The 20,227-nt window shown below is 40.4% G+C and overlaps 1 protein-coding gene across 1 annotated transcript; it reads left to right on the top strand.

The window, feature by feature from the left end:
• Nucleotides 1-1,392: 1,392 nt before the first annotated feature.
• LOC135468747 (cytoglobin-1-like) lies at nt 1,393-19,922 on the top strand. The gene is made up of 3 exons (XM_064747154.1): nt 1,393-1,610; nt 5,887-6,124; nt 18,022-19,922. Exons 1-3 carry the CDS (start codon nt 1,462-1,464, stop codon nt 18,259-18,261), a joined length of 627 nt encoding a protein of 208 aa, XP_064603224.1. The 5' UTR covers nt 1,393-1,461; the 3' UTR covers nt 18,262-19,922.
• The last annotated feature ends 305 nt before the right edge of the window (nt 19,923-20,227 follow it).

The raw sequence follows: 20,227 nt of genomic DNA, 5'->3' as shown, positions 1-20,227 counted from the left end.
CATTACGATGTCAGTCACTGTCAAAGACAGTATCGCATCACGATCGATATCTGCGCAACTGTCACAGACAGTATCACATCACCATGTCAGCCACTATCACAGTATCGTTTCAGTAAGTTATCACGATATGGGCCACTATCATAGACAGTATGATTTGACGAATTAAAGCTCTTTCAAAGACGGTATGGCATCCTGATCATAAATGATATCACAACACGATGTGAGCTCCTTTCATAGATCATATTTCATCACGATTGAGCCACTATCATAAACAGTATCGAATCACGATGTGAGCCTCTTTTATAGACGGTATCGCATAACGAACATAGATGATACGATCATGGATGGTATCGGATCACGATATGAGGTACTTTTATACATGATATCTCATCACGATTTGAGCCTCTATCATAGACGCTGTCGCATCACTATCATAGATCTTACCGCATCATGACCTGAGCCAGGATTATAGACGATCTCAGATCTCAGTAACTATCATAGACCGTATGGTATCTTAGCCTGACGGTATCGCATCACGATATGAAGTACTATTATTGACGATATGGCAGCAACGATCTGAACTTCCATGACAGACAATATCGCGTCACTATCTTAGACCATATACCAAGTGTATAGGTTAGCGGCCACAGAAAGATTGACATTTCTTCCTCTGTGCAAGTTCGGTGAAAAACTAGATTGTACTAATAGGACAGCTGTACACAGTTCGTCCATTGAAGTAATGATATCTGGTATATATTAGCCATGACGGACAGGACAAAGTACACACCAAGAAGAGTGTAATAGGCAATCTCTTTGCTACTGTAATGCAAACGGGCTCTATTATAGCTCGACTTCAGCCAGTCTGATGGGTTTGGAGAGCCAGCCGGTTGGCTTTCACAGTTTAAGGCTTCCATATCCGCGCATTGTCAAAGGCTGCAAAGTGGTCAGAATCCCGGGTGTTCAAGTTTCCTGGTGAGGGGAACGGCCTTGTAGATCGCCACAGCCGCAATGTTAGATTATTTGTCAATATTTGGACTGATCCTGGACAATATGTCTGATATAGGGTTGTAAGTGAAAGCGATTGATCTGTCAAATATTGGCACGGTTTACTATGGCAGCTAATCCGAGTGGCGGTCAGCGAATCGACACCGCCATCATTTCTCACCACTCAGACCCTCAGCCGATAAGGTACGTAAGTGGAAGAGCTGTAAACAGAGAAGTCACGTGCGTCTTTGGTGGAGCTGGTGTACCCTTGTCACGTGACGGATCGCCCACCTGAAGCTCCCGTATGACGTTTCAAGGCACCGGATGCAGTCGTGATGCTGTGGAGCAAAGGTCCAAACCTCATAACGCTTACGGTTTCCCAGATTTCTACGCCAAACTGAACTCGAGTGCCTTGCTGACTGGATGTCTGAGCCGACCATGCTGTGGCGAGCGCTGGACATGACATGAAGAGCGGAGATGGGCAATTACCACGGTGTGTGTACGGTGTATCCACGGAGTGAGAAACTCAGCAAATACCTGACCGATAGACAGGTGAAGATCATTCAACAAACTTGGGCCATTATCCGACAGGATGTCAAGAGAACTGGCATTATCATTTTTACCAAGTAAGTAGCGTGTGTCAGCGTTTTGGTAAAAACAGTTCAAAGCTATCCAACAATTTAGTGATTGGATTGTTTGGTGATATACGTCCTGTAACATTACGGTATTGTACAATCATCAGTGAAGAAATACACACAGCATTGTCCAACACGATAGAATATTATCACTGCAATTTTTAAACGTGTTTTATTTTCACACAACGCGCATAATCTGTACCTATACCATAATCTGTACTTCAGAATTTATTGCCCCCATCAAACGTTTGAGTATTGTTTCATTGTTGAGCTTCACAACTTAACACGTCAGAAATTTACTGGGCGAGGTCGAAGGGAAAGAGGGAACAGAGTGTAAAAATCGATCCACCATTTTACCAAGAAAACCTTTAACATTTCTTTTTCCACTCTCGTGGCGAAAAACACCTCTGCATATATATATAACCAATCACCCTGGTGACACCTTAAAACTTATGAAAAATAGACATATTTATTGATTAATACGTCTGTGTCATGTCTCAAGAACACAAAGCACAATAAAGTGTCATTTCAGGAAAATATCAGCAAGCCTGTAGCTCTTCCGAATGAAGCCAACTTCTTAATGGTTTCAGAATGGTTGCATCACTCATTGACTGCTAGAGTTCTTAGAAGTAGAGTAGACAGAAGATCAGAAGAAACGCCTCAGTAAAAGACATCTTTAACTAGCATTTAGAAGTTGATAGGTAGTTGAACAAGTACATTTCTTATAGATAGCGAGTTTTTTATACACGACTTTTCGGTGCCAATACGAGTCTTCGTCGTTGTTGTGAAAGATCTGAAATATTCCCAGAAGAGCAATTGTTCTCGTCCAACTTTATTCCTTTCTGCGTGACTAATAAAGATGCAGCGGTGTGTGAGAAGAGTGCTTCCGTTTTACCTTTACAGTACTTGACTCGAGATACTCCGCCTATTATGGCCTGGTATGAGCAATGATTACCGTGTGTAGTTTATTCTGAGACCGTGTAAAATTTACAAGAATCACTAGGTAAGCATTCCAGGAATAGCTCTTCATTAAACCTGCATTATTTATTCACCTAGAACAATTGTTTCACGAACTTCCATTTTCTGGTATAAAAAGCATGAACTGCACGATGTATCACGCTGCACCCACACACAGGTTTATCATAGTAGGGACGGCATCTGGGATGGAACAAGACTTCCATCAGCAAACTAACTCTTATACTTTGCTGATTATTAACTGTTATAACCACCCAAGTACAGGAATCCTTCTTGAATGGGGTAACATGTTCATGGGCTCACGCAGATGTTCGTGTCAGTTTGGACCTTGAATAGTGTACGGGTAATAAGTGCATTTCTAAATTATGTTTTAAGTACACGGGGCATGTTCGAATAACTGCATGCGTTTCTGATATATCAAGGATTAACTGTTTCATTGTTTATTTCGCACTACGCTCTTTAAGAACTAAGTACGACACACTGCTCAACTTCTGCAAATAAATTATGAGCTTTCTGATAACTTTTGTTGTCAGTCAGCTTTAGTTTTACTTCACACAGTTTTACTTTTACGTCACTGACGTAGCGGTGTGATTTGTTGAAAACAGTTATCACATGTTGACTTCATTCCATCACGAGGTAAAGTACAACTTACGTAAAATTTTAACATCGTACTTTTTGCGAAACTAGTGGTTCGTCAAATGTTGGTTGCTTTGATTTCAAACTGTAATTCCCGTTATGTGGACTGAATCCGATCATTACCATACCTCATATTTTATACATGTCACCTAAAACGGCTACGTAATCAATGTGAACACGAGCCCATTATAACCAAATATTACATCCATACATGTGGAGAGGTTTCCGGCAACACCAAAACCAAAAAATACGAGAAAATAAATGAAAACTTTACACTAGTCAATGACAACATGTTTTCTTTGTTCTGTTATTGAGTGTGATGACATGCCTTGAATTAGTGAACTGAACACAAAATGTGTCTGATTTATTCTGACCGTAACTTGTGATGTTTCCCCAATATTTCGACACCAGCTGTCGACTTAACTTTATAGCGGCTTTGTTAATATTAAGGCTTCAGCAGTGCGTTGTGGCATTATTTCATTTAATATGATAGGAATCCATATGAAACTCACACACATTTCATACTGAAAGAATGTAATATTGTTTTACAATTAAATGTTTGTGTTGCTAAAGAGAGAAGTAGAAATGTCAGGTGTGTTTGCCTTAAATTAATCTTAACTATTGCGTAAATAAAAAATCTTGTAAACAATGTAAATGCACACAGATTAATGAATGTGAGATTTATCCCTTTGCGCATTAGAACAGCTGGATTTTCTGACCATACACACCAAACTGGATCAATAAAGAATGGTCGGTCTTCTGCGAGCAGTGATGCAAACGGACTGAGGTGCTCCACTATCTGTATTACTACAAAGAGTAAGAATAAGGTTGAAACGTGTCGAGTGGAGAGAACACCATCTGTTATATATTTTCACTACCCCATCTCACACCCACCCCACCGTACCCCTCCCCATGGTAAACGTCTTTGCACGTTTTTCCTGTGATGAAAGCTAAAAACAACGACAGTAGCACGTTCTAAAGTAGCACATACTAGTATAGCACAAGCTTTTGCTTATAGAATCATCTCCTATAGACCTATAGACTTTAATCTCAGCAAGCTGCTGTATTATATACTACATTGGTCTGTATTCGATCTGTATTATTACATTTGCTCGAAAATAGATTAATATGCGACTTTGCCTAGTTTTGTTTCGCTGCTTTGAGTATTAAAGCATAGTGGCGGCAAATGTCTAGTCCTTGGGACCACTCAGTACGCCGGACTCTAGTTCCTGAAATCTACTATAAGCTGTTAGCACAGGGGACCTTATCACTGATAAGTTGCTCTACTAAAACTGTAAATATGGAAATGTCTGAATCAATATGATAAGAAATCAGCTTGGGTTAAATTAAAATGATATGTTGTGATACGAATAAATGTACGCGTTGTTATAAATTCCACGATATCCTCGGCGTCAAAAGAATAGTAAATCTTCTGATGTCGCCATCCACTGGGTGGTCACACATCAAGCAGAACTGAATAAATCGTTCCATCTGGTACCTTCCATATCGACCAAAGCCAACTGCAGAATCTGCTAAGACAAAAACAAAAACACATTTGGTAGAATTGAACCTGAACCGACGGTGTACAAGTCTGTCTATGTCCACATGCCTTTCGATACGAGCGATTAGATTCTCACGCGATTTTAGATCGTTACGTGAGAAAATAACTCATCTTAAAATAGCCTGGACAGATTTTTTATGCACTGTTTTAAGCAGTTATTCCCTGGCGTGCCGTTTGGATATCCTATTTGAAGTTTGAAATGTTGCCAACGATCCGGGTTGAAAAATATTCCTGTCCCTATATACACACATGCCCAAAGAACAGACTGAGAATGGGAGTAGTCTTTAACTAAATGCAACCCACGGGGGAAACATAAACACACACTCGATAAAAGTGTTTATAGAGCAAGGTGATAGGTAAGATGTAAATGGCTGCTTTGTTTTCTGTATTTCAGAAATCTAGTAAACAAAAGTATGACACGTGCCAGAAAATATATCATTCTTAGAAAAGTGGATGCAAGCAGGAATGTTCTGTTTACGTTAACATTGAAGTTTAATCCACTGATAAATATTACACAAAAACAGCACTCATTTAGTTTTACGTAAACATTTAACGTCCTGTGGTGATTTAGGGGAAACTTTCGTTCTTCATTTAGATAAAATCTAAATGAAGTCTATGGACGCATAAGGCTTTTACATTGCATGATACTCAACAATGTAAATGGACATGAAATGAAGTATGCATCAGTAAAACTGTATCATTATATACGGTTACATCATTTTTTAAGACTGTAAACGTATTGCCCCCCCTCCCCATCCCCTTGCTAGCATACCGTGTATGTCATGTATGGTGTTACTATGAAGGCGTTTCAGTGAGGCAGTACTATAAATATCCGAACTTATAGACACCGTCGTGTCTTTTCAATGGCCGAAATAATGTTGGAAAGGATATTATAGCCCCGGCTAATAAACATAACATCCAAGGTTTGAATGTTTGTGCATGGAATCTGGAACATATGGAAACATGGATAATTTGTTTTTAATCCATTCTTTACCTAAATGTGCTAAAAACTTTCTACGGCTTATACTTTGGTGTCCTGCAGGTATGATTTTATGTTAAAATGCTGATTTATGAACCATTCTGTGGCTTTTCCAGGTTTTTCGACCAAGAGGCTGAAATGAAGAAATACTTTCCGAAAATGGTGACGATGAATGATCGGAATGAATTGTCGACGGACATGGACCGCGATCGCTTGGAGACGCATGCGCTGACGGTAATGGAAGGATTGGGGGCTGCCGTGGAGAGCCTGGACGACACGGAATTCCTCAATAATGTACTGTTTGCCATCGGCCAAAGTCACGTGAAGCGAAAAATAAAACCCTACATGTTACAAGTAAGTCAATAAAACTACTTCAACGGGGGTTGAAAAGGCGAATACTGCGAGTAAAGTGTTTATAGGTGGTAACAGCGGACGCTAAAGACACAGTCCAACGTCACTTAGTGAACGTTACCATTGTAAAGGTACACTTAAGGCCAATGTGTAAAAGGTATAAGGTGCTTTGTCAGGAAATGGTGTGTAAAGGGACTGGATTACAGGAAAAGAGATTCTAACTGTGTGCCAATCAGGTCAAACCCAACTTAAAATAGAACGTTAAAGAAGACTTCGTAAGAGGTTGTCGCTGTGGACTTTAGATGCGGGAGTAGACCATAGCCGATTTCTTCTAATGACCCCACATTCTGGCTGGCGGTTATTTTCCCCGGTAACTAAAATCACAGGGAGACAAGGGAAATTCCGGTAACACACTGACCTTGCCCAGTTCACTTACCACGAGGGCTAGGTAATTAACCTAAATCAGCACGTCCGCATGTAACCTTGATTAATTGAGCTCAGCGCCCAGATCAGCTTAAAATGACACCCCCCGGAGTTTCTACTGGAGTGTCTAGTGCAGCAGAGAGGAAACTTTCCATTTCTGGTTGTCGGGCTGAAAAACTCTAGGTGATGCTCTAGACACTTAAATACTCAACTTTTGGTCCATTTTAGAATTTATTTACAAATGTGTCAATACGACCTTAGGAGTTAAACTTTTTATAGTCCTATAGCATTTTCCTTTTTTGAATTTAACACGTTGAAATCTTTCTTCATGTCTTTCAGTACTTAATGACAAGTTTGGCGTTAAATGAACATTGCTCATAACAGTCAAGAGATAGGTGTAAATTTTCTTTGGATGCTATAATGACTTCTTTCAAGTGGCATCATACACAGTTTATGTTGGTTCGAGCTTGAACCTCAATAGGACGGGCGTCTAGCAAGTATGTGCTCTGATATGCCATCGTATGATCTTTTGTAATAGCATGTGTAAAAGTGTACACACGCGTCCACAAAGTAGATGATAGAGCGTCCGCTTCGGGAGAGGTAGATCCAGGGCCAATCCTGGGTCGAGTCACACCTAAGACTTTAAAAGAGGAAGTTGTAACTTCCTCGCTTGGCGTTCAACATGAAGGAGATAGTGCAACAACTGATTGACACGTATCAGTATAAGGGTTCGGCCGGGGCTGCTTACTTGCCTTCGGTAAGTCGTCTCAGTGAAGCAGCACTAGATAAAAGAGCGGTGGAAATCCGTCCTGCAACTAGGAGGCACATTACATGCACTCTAAGGGTTCCTTCGTCGTCATATGACTGAAAAATTGTTAAGTACGACGTTAAGCCCCAAGCACTCGCTCACTTACAAAGTAGATGATTATGTAATAGATCAGTCAATGAATAAAGTTAACTTCGAAACACGATATCTTCGCAAATGACCTCATTATTGAGGCACTACGTATTAAATCTCACACTTGTACGTCTATGCGGTCACAATGCAATTAACCCAGAAGAAATCAAGTATTAACAATGTGATATACACTGAATACTGGTTATAATTCCATATGTGTAAGCTTGTGGTGCTCGAGATCACACGTGCTGACGATTCTCTTGTCGGTGCCTCATGACCGTGATATACCCCAGAAGTAGGCTGACAACTGGGAGCCCTATGTTCTCGCGGATAGCGATCAAACTATAAAATTTTGACTGGAGGCGTTTTTGATAAAGTGAATGTTAATGATAGTGAGAGTTAAATCTGCTTCTTAGGCATAACCACATAGCATTGGGAACTGACAGCGTCCATAATACTGCAGCAGACCTGGGGAGAATAGTGACAATGTATGCTGTGTTTAGGGATGATATACTAAAGACTGAGTGAGATGTTTTTATATGATAACTCTCTATAACTTTTATATCATATACTCTAGCAGCTGTCTCACCTTAATATACAGAACCACAATGAGGTAACATGCAATGACTTTTTGTAATGATTGTCTGACATCTTTACCCGACAGGATCTCTTCATCTTTTAGGAGTATCTGTCAAATATCTTACAAATGTCAGAGTTAACAGAGAATACTTGTTTACATATAGACTGTTTTCGTAAATGGAGCTTGTGAATGAATTGGCACAATTATAAACGAATATCGAAAGTATTGCGGGTTTAATGAAGTGCAATGTGAAGTGTTATAATATAAAGCAAACACATGCAGAACTTTAAATCCCAAGATGGTATCAGATCTGGTGTTTATATATGTCACACACTCTTTCCTGGTTTGGCCAATGTACAAAACATATCATTAACTATCAGAGCCTAGATCCTATAGATACTAAGGCACATTTCGTGATGATCAGGTTAAGGTAAGACTTAATGCTCGTGACTTTAGTACCAGTATTGTCGTCGGCTGATACGCTTTATTTCTTGGACAATGCGTTAGTTTGATATTGCCGTGGAACTTAATATAAATTGTCGTGTCTTTTTATATTGTCTGTCGTTGATGTTTGATATTTATATTCCTGGCTCTCATATAACTAAGCTATCATGTTACCATTGTAAAAATACGGTTCTGCAAAACCTACCTCCTTTAATTTCTACAAGTTATAGCCATTGAGCACGCCATTGAGAAATTTATTTTAGACAGATTCTTCTCATTGGCCAGTCGAAATTCCAACAGCAAGTTTAGTCAGAAATGAGCGTAATGTTTTTCTCATCATTTTGTATATAGTTTTGACATTCAGATGCATACAATAAAATTAAAAGGATTAAATTGATTGGGGGACATGTAGCACGCCTGATATTGAATATTATGATATATATCTTGTGTGTGAAAAAATGACATCAGCATCCTTTAAACCAACACATAGCAGTGGATAGTATGTGTGTATATTACCTTATTGTGCATTGCCAGGTGTCACAGCAGTTGTTCATGTAAACACACCACACTGCAACTGTAAGCCATGACAGCCCCCCCCCCCCCCCCCCCCCCCCCCACTCCCCTGGCGGAAACAGGTGCGTTAGGGTTGGTATCTTTAGCGATAGCCCTGTGATCGTGACACACTCATTTCCCCTCAAACCTAAAAGCGTATCGGGAGGGCATTTCAACATGTAAGTTTCCGATTCCTGGTTTCACTGACGAATTCTGGGAGTTCGTTCCGACTGTGGCAGTCTGAGCCATGATCGCAAGAGCGCGTGACCCATTTCCTGCGTTCACATTACATCACTATAACCAGCTGACCTTTCGACTTTTCGTATCAAACCTTTCCGAAGTGTCACTGAAGCATATTTAGCAATCACAGTAACTAATAAGTCTCTTATCTTCCACACACTGGTTATAAATGGTCTATTTTTCCGTTGTGTTTGCTATCTTGGAGGTGACTGTTTAGTGGTTACTGTTTTGCGGTGACTGTATTGTGGTTACTGTTTTATGGTGAATATATTGTGGTTACTGTTTTGCGGTGACTTTATAGCATTGGATTCTTTTCTACAGCACTGTTTTTGCGGTGACTGTATTGCGATTACTGTTTATGATGTCTGTATTGTGGTCAGTGCTTTACGGTTGCAGTTTTATGGTGACTGTATAGTGGTTACTGTCTTGCGGTGACTGTATACTGGTCAGTGTTTTGCGGTGACCGTATTGTGGTCAGTGTTTTGCGGTGACTGTATAGTGGTTACTCTCTTGCGGTGACTGTAATGTACTTACTGTTTTGCTGTGACTAGTGCGGATAGCTTGCACAGTTGGAATTTACGTAAACTGTTACTTGGAGTAATAACATGGAATTTCCATTTTTGCTAAATACCAATGACGCATGAATGCCTCCAGATGCAAGAAAAATTCAGTTTATTAAGGTACAAAGTTACATTTTCTTTTCTATATAAAAGGTCTAGAATGTTTCGTATTTTAGGTTTTTTGTTGTGTATTATTGTATATATCGTTTCAAATTATTGCTTTAATTTTGCATATACTTGACATAATAATAAAGCTGCTTAGCGCTATGAATTGAGGAGATGAGATATTATTGACAAGATCTGTGTTATATGCAATCTTGCATACTATACAATACTTCTGTATTGACGAAATAGTGATTCGCCTGTAGGTGTGAGAACCAATCTGCTAACAATATCCAAAGTTGATGAACAAAAACACATGAACACGATTCGAAATGAAACTCCTGATAACTAAGTATATGAAACACAAAATCAAAAACGTTTTAAAAAATTTAACATTTATTGCGTAAAAATACAGGAGCTTCAATATCAAACATAATTTACAAGTTAATCTAAACTCAACTATTTCATAAGTTTCTAACAATTACTCTATGCCGTATATATAATGTATGTATCTCTCTTGTGTGGTGACTCTATTCCGCTCAGTTTTCTGTTCCGAAGAATAAAGTCAACTTTTTCACCACTCTAGTAACAATAACAAAAACCCTCTAGGTTGGGCTCTCCACAAGGTGATCTTTGTGCTCCTCGCTGGTGACATCCTCCTTACTCTCTTCTTTAATGGTATTCAGGTCCCTTTTGATAGGAAGCATTGGATTCTTTTCTACAGCGCCGTTTCCAGATGAATAGACATCAGAGAAGAGATTTTCTAACAGTCTTGACCCAGAGAATGGCTGTCAGGCGCAGAATCCTTTAAGCTGAAACTCGTCGTTGTCAATCCGTTCGAGCATGTCGAGCAGATCACACCTATAGTATCGGTGACCGTATTTCACGTCCTCCTAATCCGTCTGCAGGAACCCTTTGTGTCGCATCACCTCCCGTTTGTTCGCGGCGTATCCAAGCCGCCGATTGGCTGACCAATGTAGCTGACACTGACGTAATCCCGAGCACTTGCTGACATCATAGACACGTCCAAGTTACTGAGAGAGAATGACTTCTGTTTTGATGCAGAGCGATTTTGTACCGCATTAGCGCTTCCCGCGACGAATTCGTACTACACACACCCCACTGACAAGAGATTGGCCAGAGATCGGGCTTCACAGGGGAAGCAAACGGCTCTAGGCAGGTGCCTAGGTTTCATCTGTCAAAATACATCTTACATAAGCTTTGTGTCTCTCCTTGGACCAGAATGGCCCGAAGTTTTGCCACGAATGAGCTCTAACATTCATTAAGAAGTCTAGCTTCAGTATAACTTGTAGCTGCAGTAAAGGCTTTTAGCACGATTCTCTGTTTATAACCATATACTGAGGACCACTCAATCACCCCGATTTGACTACTGGAGATTGTATTCTGGGCAGTCCAGTCCACTGTCCGCACTCCGCGCCTAAAGTCTTCAGCAGCAAACTCCATCACACATCCAGCTACCTGTACAGGTGTGGTCGAGGAGACAGAAGTAGTCAGTGGCAGTTCCACATCTGACAATCTCAGTGCTTGTCTATATCGTACGTTGTACTAACAGGTTTGTTGGTCGTAGATTCGTTTGTCAGCAAGAAAACTTCTGATTTGGAATTGATGAACTGATTAATTAATTGATGTCGATGGTAGTCAGGTAGCTCAGAGGGCAAAGAAGGCTTTAATTCGGGGTAACATTACTTTGTACTGGCCTTTGTATTGTAATCATCGCCTCATCGCCTTGACGCGCTTACGGAATCCATCAATCTCCAGGCGCTGTCACTTCCATACATGCTTTGAGATAAACAACCACGGGCATTTTCTTCTTCCCTGTCGTCCTCCTTTCTCTGTGAATCAGGAGTTGATGATTCCAGCGTTATAGTCTTACCAGGGCTTCTCATCGAGGTTTTACTCACACTGGGTGTAACATTGGAGAGATGCGCCTTCACTGTCTCAAGAAGCCTTATCTCTGGAGGAGCGGTTTCTGGGGTGGATTCCGACAACATTAGCTGGCAACAAAGCCCGACTTTTTTCTGTGGTTGTGGAATGGCTGTTCTGCATCTCCCCGCCATTCCCGACATGAAGGAGGCCAAGGATACGGTGTCCTTCTGAAAGTTTTGCTCCCACAGTTCCACAATACATACGAATAGCCCATGGTCTGCTTTCTGTTGGGGAAATGGTTGTTATTGACATTTGCTTTGTCACACCGTTATCCCCAAGGTCAAACGTGACGTGATTGTACGTCAAAGTTTGTTTGATTTGCAGATTTTGTCGAATTTCCCTCTGTGCATTTTTGTCAGTCGTATGTCAACAGATATATGTGTAGTCTGCTGCTCTACCAGTTTATTTCCCCAGGCTCTACCCGGTTTCCTCCCAACATAATGCTGACCGCCGTCTTATGAGTGAAATATTCTTATGTACGACGAAAAAGGAAAATCAAAAAAAAAAATAAATAAATAAAATAAAATAAAACAAATCTATAGGTTTATGTCCTGGTTTAATGTTTGACGACATCGGCTGATCGAAACTACTATCCCATGATCTACATGGTGCGTTGTGCAGTGGTGCGCAAGTAGATATCCATTCATGAATTTACCCACATTTAGTTTTTATATCTTTTACCCCTTTTACATGTTACATATCTATCGCATTTGGTAAGAAGAATTTATTTTGTGTTACCAATAATTAACGCACAATAGGTTCTGCGAATCTGAAATAATAATAAACGGCTTGTTGGACATCAGGCAGACCGCCTGACAACCCCAAAATAGAAACCGATATGTGTGTATGCGCCTGTGAGGTAGTCAAATCCACACGAGCGCAAGATCGGGACTGATCGGCTTTTGACGTGCAGTATGTCGACATTATTGTCATGTGACTTTTATGACACCACCGTGGGCATCTCACGAATTTGATAAACTGGCATTTGTGTAGCTCCACCAGGTGCAGTAAGTGAAATATGGACGACTTCTCGTGACCCGGTATTCCTGTGACAGTAACCCTACACTCTATGATTGCATTGCCTTCTTCACTGCTCGGTCCAGCTTAGAAGACGTTTGTTACATACAAATCATGCTGTATTCCTTGGTCATTTTCTTGGTTATTACTCATTATTTTTCTATTCACTCTATACCATGCTTACGACATTGTAACGAATTTTTAGTTTTCGCCAATAATCTATATTCTACTTGCAGCTTTGAATGAAAGGAATCCAAAGCCTGTATAGCCCGAATTTCCTAGAACAAAATGTCATATGTACAGCGTGAACTAGCCTAAACGTTTTTGTCATACATGTTTATAATAATAGCTTTATAAAGGTTAAAAGTAAAATCGACACAAATATTTCAGATAAAAGATCGGTAATTGATCTAAATAAGGAAGGTAGCTGCATGGCTCTGGTTTCCTTTTCCTGACAGAAAGAAACTGTTATACCCTCTAAATACCATTTACCACCTAAGACGAATGCTGATGATTTTTTATCATGTCGAAATGTCCATTAAGAACCATCAGAACTAATTCGATGCGACCATGATATTCTTTGCAGATTGCCACATCTTTATGTAGCCTTAGTATATGACACAGTTTATACGGAATTAGTGAGATTTCCTCCCATGAGCGTTGCCATCACTGTTAGAGATTAATTACACTGGTGATGGCAAATACATCTCCTCGGAAAGGGCCACACTTCACCGTAAGATGTCAGAAAATCCATAAAGACAACATGGGGGATTTAAATCAGTCAGACGCGAATGACAATTATGACGTTAATGTTGACCTTTTCAGTATTGTTTTAAACCCAGTTGAAACAAGCAACCAGGAAAGAAATATGCTCGTGGAGAATTATGTGTTTTAAAATGTCAACAGAGATTGTACGGTTGTCCTTCCAGTGGTTTGTTCACGTAAGCTGGTTTACGTCACGTTAGCTGTTTTACGTCACGTTAGCTGGTTTACGTCACGTTAGCTGGTTTACGTGTTTAGGGAATCCAAATGATTCTGGTTAACAAAAATAAACACAAAGGGCTGAGTTGAGGTTTTTAAGCATTTTATTTCTTCATCAAATATAGCGGGACTTTTCCTTTATATAGCACCCCTAATCACAGAAAACAGGTAACTGGCATAACATAGGGTTCAGAAAGTTCAAACGCCTCTATTGCTAAACTTTCATTGGACAAAATGCCATGTATACAGCATTGAAAAGCCTTAGCTTTTTGCCATTTTCACACTTTTCAAATAGAACTAATGCGTGCGCCTGCGACGCTTTCTGAACTTTTTAATACTTGCTGTCTTAAAATCATGTGCACCATTCTGTAAATTCTCATCACAATACTAGAAATACCTAATATCATTTATGACACCGCAAACAGCAGCAAGTTAAATGCCCAGTTTTATAAGTACAATTTCAAAACACTGCAATTATGGTTAGCGAAGATATAGTGATAAAATATAAGTGATAAAAAATATGTTAACAAAGGTAAAGGACTGCATTTCATCTCATAGTAATCAAATAACATCATCTATCAAAGCGAGCGTTTGTATCCATTTATAATGTAATGCTTACGCCCTCGCCCTTCCCAACGTATGGCGTCCATTCCTCTCTCCTAGCTGCTTCAAAACGGTTACAATAAATAAAACTCTCTGCGTTGGGCCCTCCAAAAGGCTGCCTTTGTGCTCCTCTCTGAGACAACCTCCGTTCCCTCTTCCTCAATGGTGTGCAGGTCCCTGTTGAACGGAGGCTTCATGTCCTCTTCTCCAAGGTCGCTCCCACGTGACGAGACGGCAGAGAAAGGTATTTCCCAACATTTGTCTGGGTCTTGACCCAGAAAATGACCGTAAGGCACCCTCCTTTAAGCTGTAATTCGTCTGAAACTCGTCGTCGTCAATCCGTTTGTGCTGGGCGAGCAGATCACACCTATAGTGTCAGTAACCGTATTTCACGTCCTCCTAATCCGTCTGCAGAAACACTTTGTGTCGCATCACCACCCGAATATTAGCGGCGTATTCAAGCCGCCGATTGGTTATCGTGTGTAGCTGACATCTGACATAAATCTGAGAACTTGACAACATAGATATATCCAAGCTACGGAGAGAAAATAGCGTGCACGTTGATGGAACCACTGAGCGGCTTTTTACCGGATTAACGCTTCCCACGACGAATTCGGACAACACACACCCCACTGACAAGGGATCGGCCAGTTTCCTGGGCTTCAAAGGGGAAGCAAATGGCTCTGGGCAGGTGTAAGCAGACGTGCACAACTAAAGTTTCATCTTGCGTCCCCCCCCCCCCACTATCTTCATGGGTGAGCCAAAAACCCCTAAAACATGATAGCGGGTGTTGGTGATCAGAATATTAGAACGCTAGAAGGCTGAGATGAAGAATTCCTTTATTGTGCAAACAGTCCACAGCACCGATAGTGAATGCAGAGATGCAGATGTGTTAGGCTTCCCCGGGTTGTTCCTTGATCCTTCTACCTGAAGCCACTTGCCTAGGTTTCATCTGTCAAAATACATCTTATATAAGCTATGTGTCTCTCCTTGGACCAGAACGGCCCGAAGTTTTGCCACGAATGAGCTCTAACATTCATTAAGAAGTCTAGCTTCAGTATAACTTGTAGCTGCAGTAAAGGCTTTTAGCACGATTCTCTGTTTATAACCATATACTGAGGACCACTCAATTACCCCGATTTGACTACTGGAGATTGTATTCTGGGAAGTCAAGTTCTCTGTACTGACCTCTGTATCATACTCATCGCCCAGGCTTGACGCCCTTATGGAATCCATCTGCTGGAACTGCAGGCGCTGTCACTTCCATACATGCTTTGAGGTAAACAACCACGGACATTTTCTTCTTCCTCTTTATTTCCCTAGGCCAATCCACTGCCCCTGCTTTCGTCCCCCTGTCTCCGTGAATCAAGAGTTGCTGATTACACCGTTACAGTCTTACCGAGGCTTGCCATCGAGATTCTGCCCACATTGGGTGTAACATTGGGAGAGATGCTTCTGTATAAGGGCGCCTTCACTGTCTCAAGAAGCCTTATCTCTGGAGGAGCGGTTTCTGGGGTGGATTCCGACAACCTTAGCTGGCAACAAAGCCCGACTTTTTTCTGTGGTTGTGGAATGGCTGTTCTGCATCTCCCCGCCATTCCCGACATAAAGAAGGCTAAGGATACGGTGTCCTTCTGAAAGTTTGCCCCTACAGTTCCACAAAACATACAAACAATCCGTAGTCTACGTATTATCCCCACAACTTGATGGGTAAATCTTCGAAAGTGGCCATTTCTTGGGCCCATTGTCTTGTTCTGGTTAAAATGCTCTTTTTACAACATGAATCTGACTCGAACATCGTCTGGGAAAACGCGCAGTTACGCACAAGGATAATCACTCGACAAGCAGGTCACAGGCTTTGTCAGATAGATACAACATCTGTGTACGACGACGTCGCGAACAAAAACTGCCGGTCACCAGTTTTAAGACAAAACTAAAGGTTGATTGTATGATGACGCCATAACGGCGCAAAAAAATATGATGATATCAAGAGAACAGGTGATCTTGTTGTGGACATAAGTCGTTTTGAAAATTGAAACCTATATACAAATCGCACAAAATACAGCTTGCTCGCTTTTCATTTGACTAGTCAGACTGGAAGACCCATCACATGCCATGCGTGGATATTTTGTATATCAGCGGAACTTGCAGATGCAGTAGCCTGGTGGTCACAAAAATGTCATATCAATGAACAATCATCACAGCAAAATCAGTCATGTGCTAATCATTTGCATGGTTTTGTTTCAGTCAATTTCAGATTCATTTGATTTACTCCATAGACGTTTACCGGCAAAAAACGATTCATTATAAAGGTACCATCTTATCGTCTGTGTTCAGGTTTAACCATATGTCCCCAAAATAATTTTGTATACCTTGATTTAAACATCTTTTGAATGCTGAGTGTCTTAGATAAACCTGTTTCATCTGCGGCGCAAAAGATTAACGTTATTTAGTGATCAAGTGGTTGATGACGCAACCCTCTGTTACATATGCAGCGGTCTTATTTGTAGAGAAGAGTTCGTTTTACCACGTCCTGCCGCACAGTAGGTTAAAATTACGAGATTGGGAAATCACATTAAACGACTTGTTGGACAGCAACAGACCACCTGACAGCCCCAAAATGGAAACCGATATGTGTGTATGTGCCTGTGAGGTAGTCAAATCCACAGAATCGCAAGATCGGGACTAATCGGTTTTTGACGTGCAGTATATCGACATTAGTGCCATGTGTTGGCTTTTATGACACCACCGTGGGCATCTCACGTATCTGATAAACTGGCATGTGTGTCGCTTGAGAGCTCCATCAGGGGCAGTATGTGAAATATGCACGGCTTCTCGTGGCCTGGTGTTCCTATGACGGTAACCCCTTGGTTACATTGTGTTCTCCACTGTTCGGTTCCGTCTAGAAGATGGCTCCTTTTCTCTAGGAAATAATGTTTCATTGATCATATTTTTTTCTATAACAACATTCAGTTTTATTTGTGTCTGTATCTAGACTATATATTTGTGTGGAATGTGAGTATATATGGCAACCGTTGACGTCCGAATATCAACTCTGACTTGAAGATGTGCGTTATATTTTCCAGTTATATATTGTAAATAACGTGTGTACAGACTCATTACAAGGGGTTTATTGGTGTTTGCTCATTCGTCCAGCACCTTGAATATTTGACGAGGTAAAAGTGGTTTCCTCCACTGATAATCCTGACAGACGAGTGAAATATTTTGAGGGCGGCGTTAAGCTCTAATCAAATAAATAAATGATTTAATATATCGTCATCAATAACACGGCATCGAGAAAGAGAAAAATTAAGCTTGTTTTTTAATCTGCGTGGATTTCTTTTTCTTATAAGTCTAGATTTCGTAGATGAATTGCAGAATGCCACCTGTATAATGTTTCAGACCTTTTTTATGCACGTTTCTTATTCAGTACAAACGGTCAGGCAGGTGTTGAGACGACGTCCGGCTAAGATGGTGTCATTTAGACACATAGAATCCACACCATGTATATCTGTGGAATGTTGATGTCGATATTTTTCTTTCTTTTTTCCAGAAACTGTGGCCTTCTATGGATTATGGCTTTAGAGAAGTTCTAAAAGAAAAATACACCAAAGAAACTATGGAAGCCTGGAAGAAGGTGTATTGGTATATCAAGGCTCGAATGAGCGAGGGCATACGGGATGCTGAAAGGAAGAAACGGGAGGGAGCCAAAGCGGCTGGAGCTGCGGCCCATGACGACGAGGATGATGCCGACTCAACATTCGACAACCCTTATGTACGGGAAGAAAACTGAGAAGTTAGATTGCTGAAGCCTTTCCCACACCTTCGTGACAAATGGGCAATGTAAAGACAATGCTCCTATGACACTGGAATGATGACAAGAGCGATAAATGGCCACTAATTCTATGTTGACAATGTTATAGGTAATAAGTAAACATTTTTATAAAGTAAAGCAATGACCTGTTGCAACACGACCTACGTCCCATCACAGTTTCTATAGCCTTACATTCGGTTCTCGTGCAAAAAATTGCTGCGTCTTAAATACGTATACAAAATCCAGTTAAGCCGTTTGACTGATCATATTGAAGTCCAAGACTTTCAAGTCTGAAAACACTTCATTGGACCCATTGTCTTTCTACCCGCATGCAAAAATCGTTATCCCAAACTTATAAATTCCTTTCCAAAATAAGGACCGTTTAGCGTGTAGGAGTGAAAAGCTGTGTTGCATGTGCAAAGCTTATGAGAAATTTAACCGACGAGAAGGGCGGAGGGAAAATGCGTCCAATGGTATTAGACGGAAGTGTCCACGAGACGGATACCATGGTTACACGTGACCACATCTTGGCCTTGATTCGTGACTCCCACGTGACAGCGTTTCACTGACGTCGTGCAGTGGACGTATCTTGCCTTACAACTTTTGATTTACAATGTGTGTATATATGTATAACTCCCAAAGAGAACCTTATGACAGTTGTGAATGTTTGACTGGAACATTTGATGAAAAGTACGTTATTTTCAAGAAAGCTTTATTTTCTATGTTAAGAGAATGTGGCAAATTGTTTTACCCAGTGAAATACAGGACAAGTTTGTTTCATTTTGAATGACGCGTATTTACTAACCGGTGTTTAACTGTTCTATTCATGCAGCACACACCTTTGGCAAATAACTTTACGATGTAAAACTTCAGTGCAATTGTTTAGACACTTTAATGCAGGGAACAAGAGGAATTCTCAATATAATTTTGTTTTTGCGCCATAAAAACAATGTTAGTATTTTTGCATTACTCTTAAAACTTCATCCTCTACATTGAATCACTAATAGCGATTATCGCCTTGTTCGTTTCAGACAACAAGTTTATTTCCTGCTCTCGTGCTTTTTTTCTTCTTTTTAATGTCTTAATGAGATTGTTCGTGTTCAGCTGATTAATGTCAATCTTTTTCATACTGTAGTCGATTTTGCCAGTTCTTTATTTATACAGACACATTAGGGGGCTTGTAACCGTCAATTCATTGTATAATAGTTAGGCTTTCTTTCGATTGGCGGAGCCTAACTATACATAGCACTGCCTTTTGTTACGGTCACTTATTTTCGATTATCTACCATATATTAATACTGTTTGTTCTTGTGCTGCTGTAGAATGTTGATGTTTATGTCACTGATATGAAGAGGTTCGATTAAATTGTGTAATTCTTAAACTGTAATTGTCATGTAATTTCTAGCATGAGGGCATGTTGTCTAATAGAAGAACATTGTCTAATAGAAGAACATTGTCCTTCATAGAGTTAACCTTATTTCTCGGATATTATATCGCAATAAGAGATGATTATTACAATCGAAAAAATGCATATAATGTATTAGGATACGAGATCATTTATTGATTTGTACACAGGATTATTTGAATGATTGTAGTACAAGAGAATTGCCATGTTTGTGGAAGAGTTAAAAAGAACATCCAGAACCAACCACGACATTTTGTCAAGTTCTTAATAAACCTGCTGACGCCTAAAGCCACAACTTTATACCGAAGATTACTATATCATCAAAGACTCCAATACATAGTTCTGGGCAAACATCCCCAGTGACTAGGTACACAGCACGTGATAGCGACGTTATCTGATGTAATACTGATGGCAGATGAGGCTAGGCAGAGGTTTTACTACTTGTGACAAACAACATAAAGAAAAACACTTTGTATACTATGTTGACTTTACTGCAAGGTTCCAGAACTTTATCAGGAATGGAAAACCGCGAAGTGTAGG

Source organism: Liolophura sinensis, chromosome 6 (assembly GCF_032854445.1).
Source record: "Liolophura sinensis isolate JHLJ2023 chromosome 6, CUHK_Ljap_v2, whole genome shotgun sequence".
NCBI classification, from domain to species: domain Eukaryota; kingdom Metazoa; phylum Mollusca; class Polyplacophora; order Chitonida; family Chitonidae; genus Liolophura; species Liolophura sinensis.
The sequence above is the reverse complement of the archived record's forward strand: the minus strand, read 5'-3'. Positions and strand labels throughout refer to the sequence as shown.

Coding starts and splice junctions, on each gene's coding strand:
- LOC135468747 (XM_064747154.1), top strand. CDS start 1,462: ATGGGCAATTACCACGGTGTGTGTACGGTGTATCCACGGAGTGAGAAA. Junction 1,611..5,886: donor GGCATTATCATTTTTACCAA/GTAAGTAGCGTG, acceptor TGGCTTTTCCAG/GTTTTTCGACCAAGAGGCTG. Junction 6,125..18,021: donor TAAAACCCTACATGTTACAA/GTAAGTCAATAA, acceptor TCTTTTTTCCAG/AAACTGTGGCCTTCTATGGA.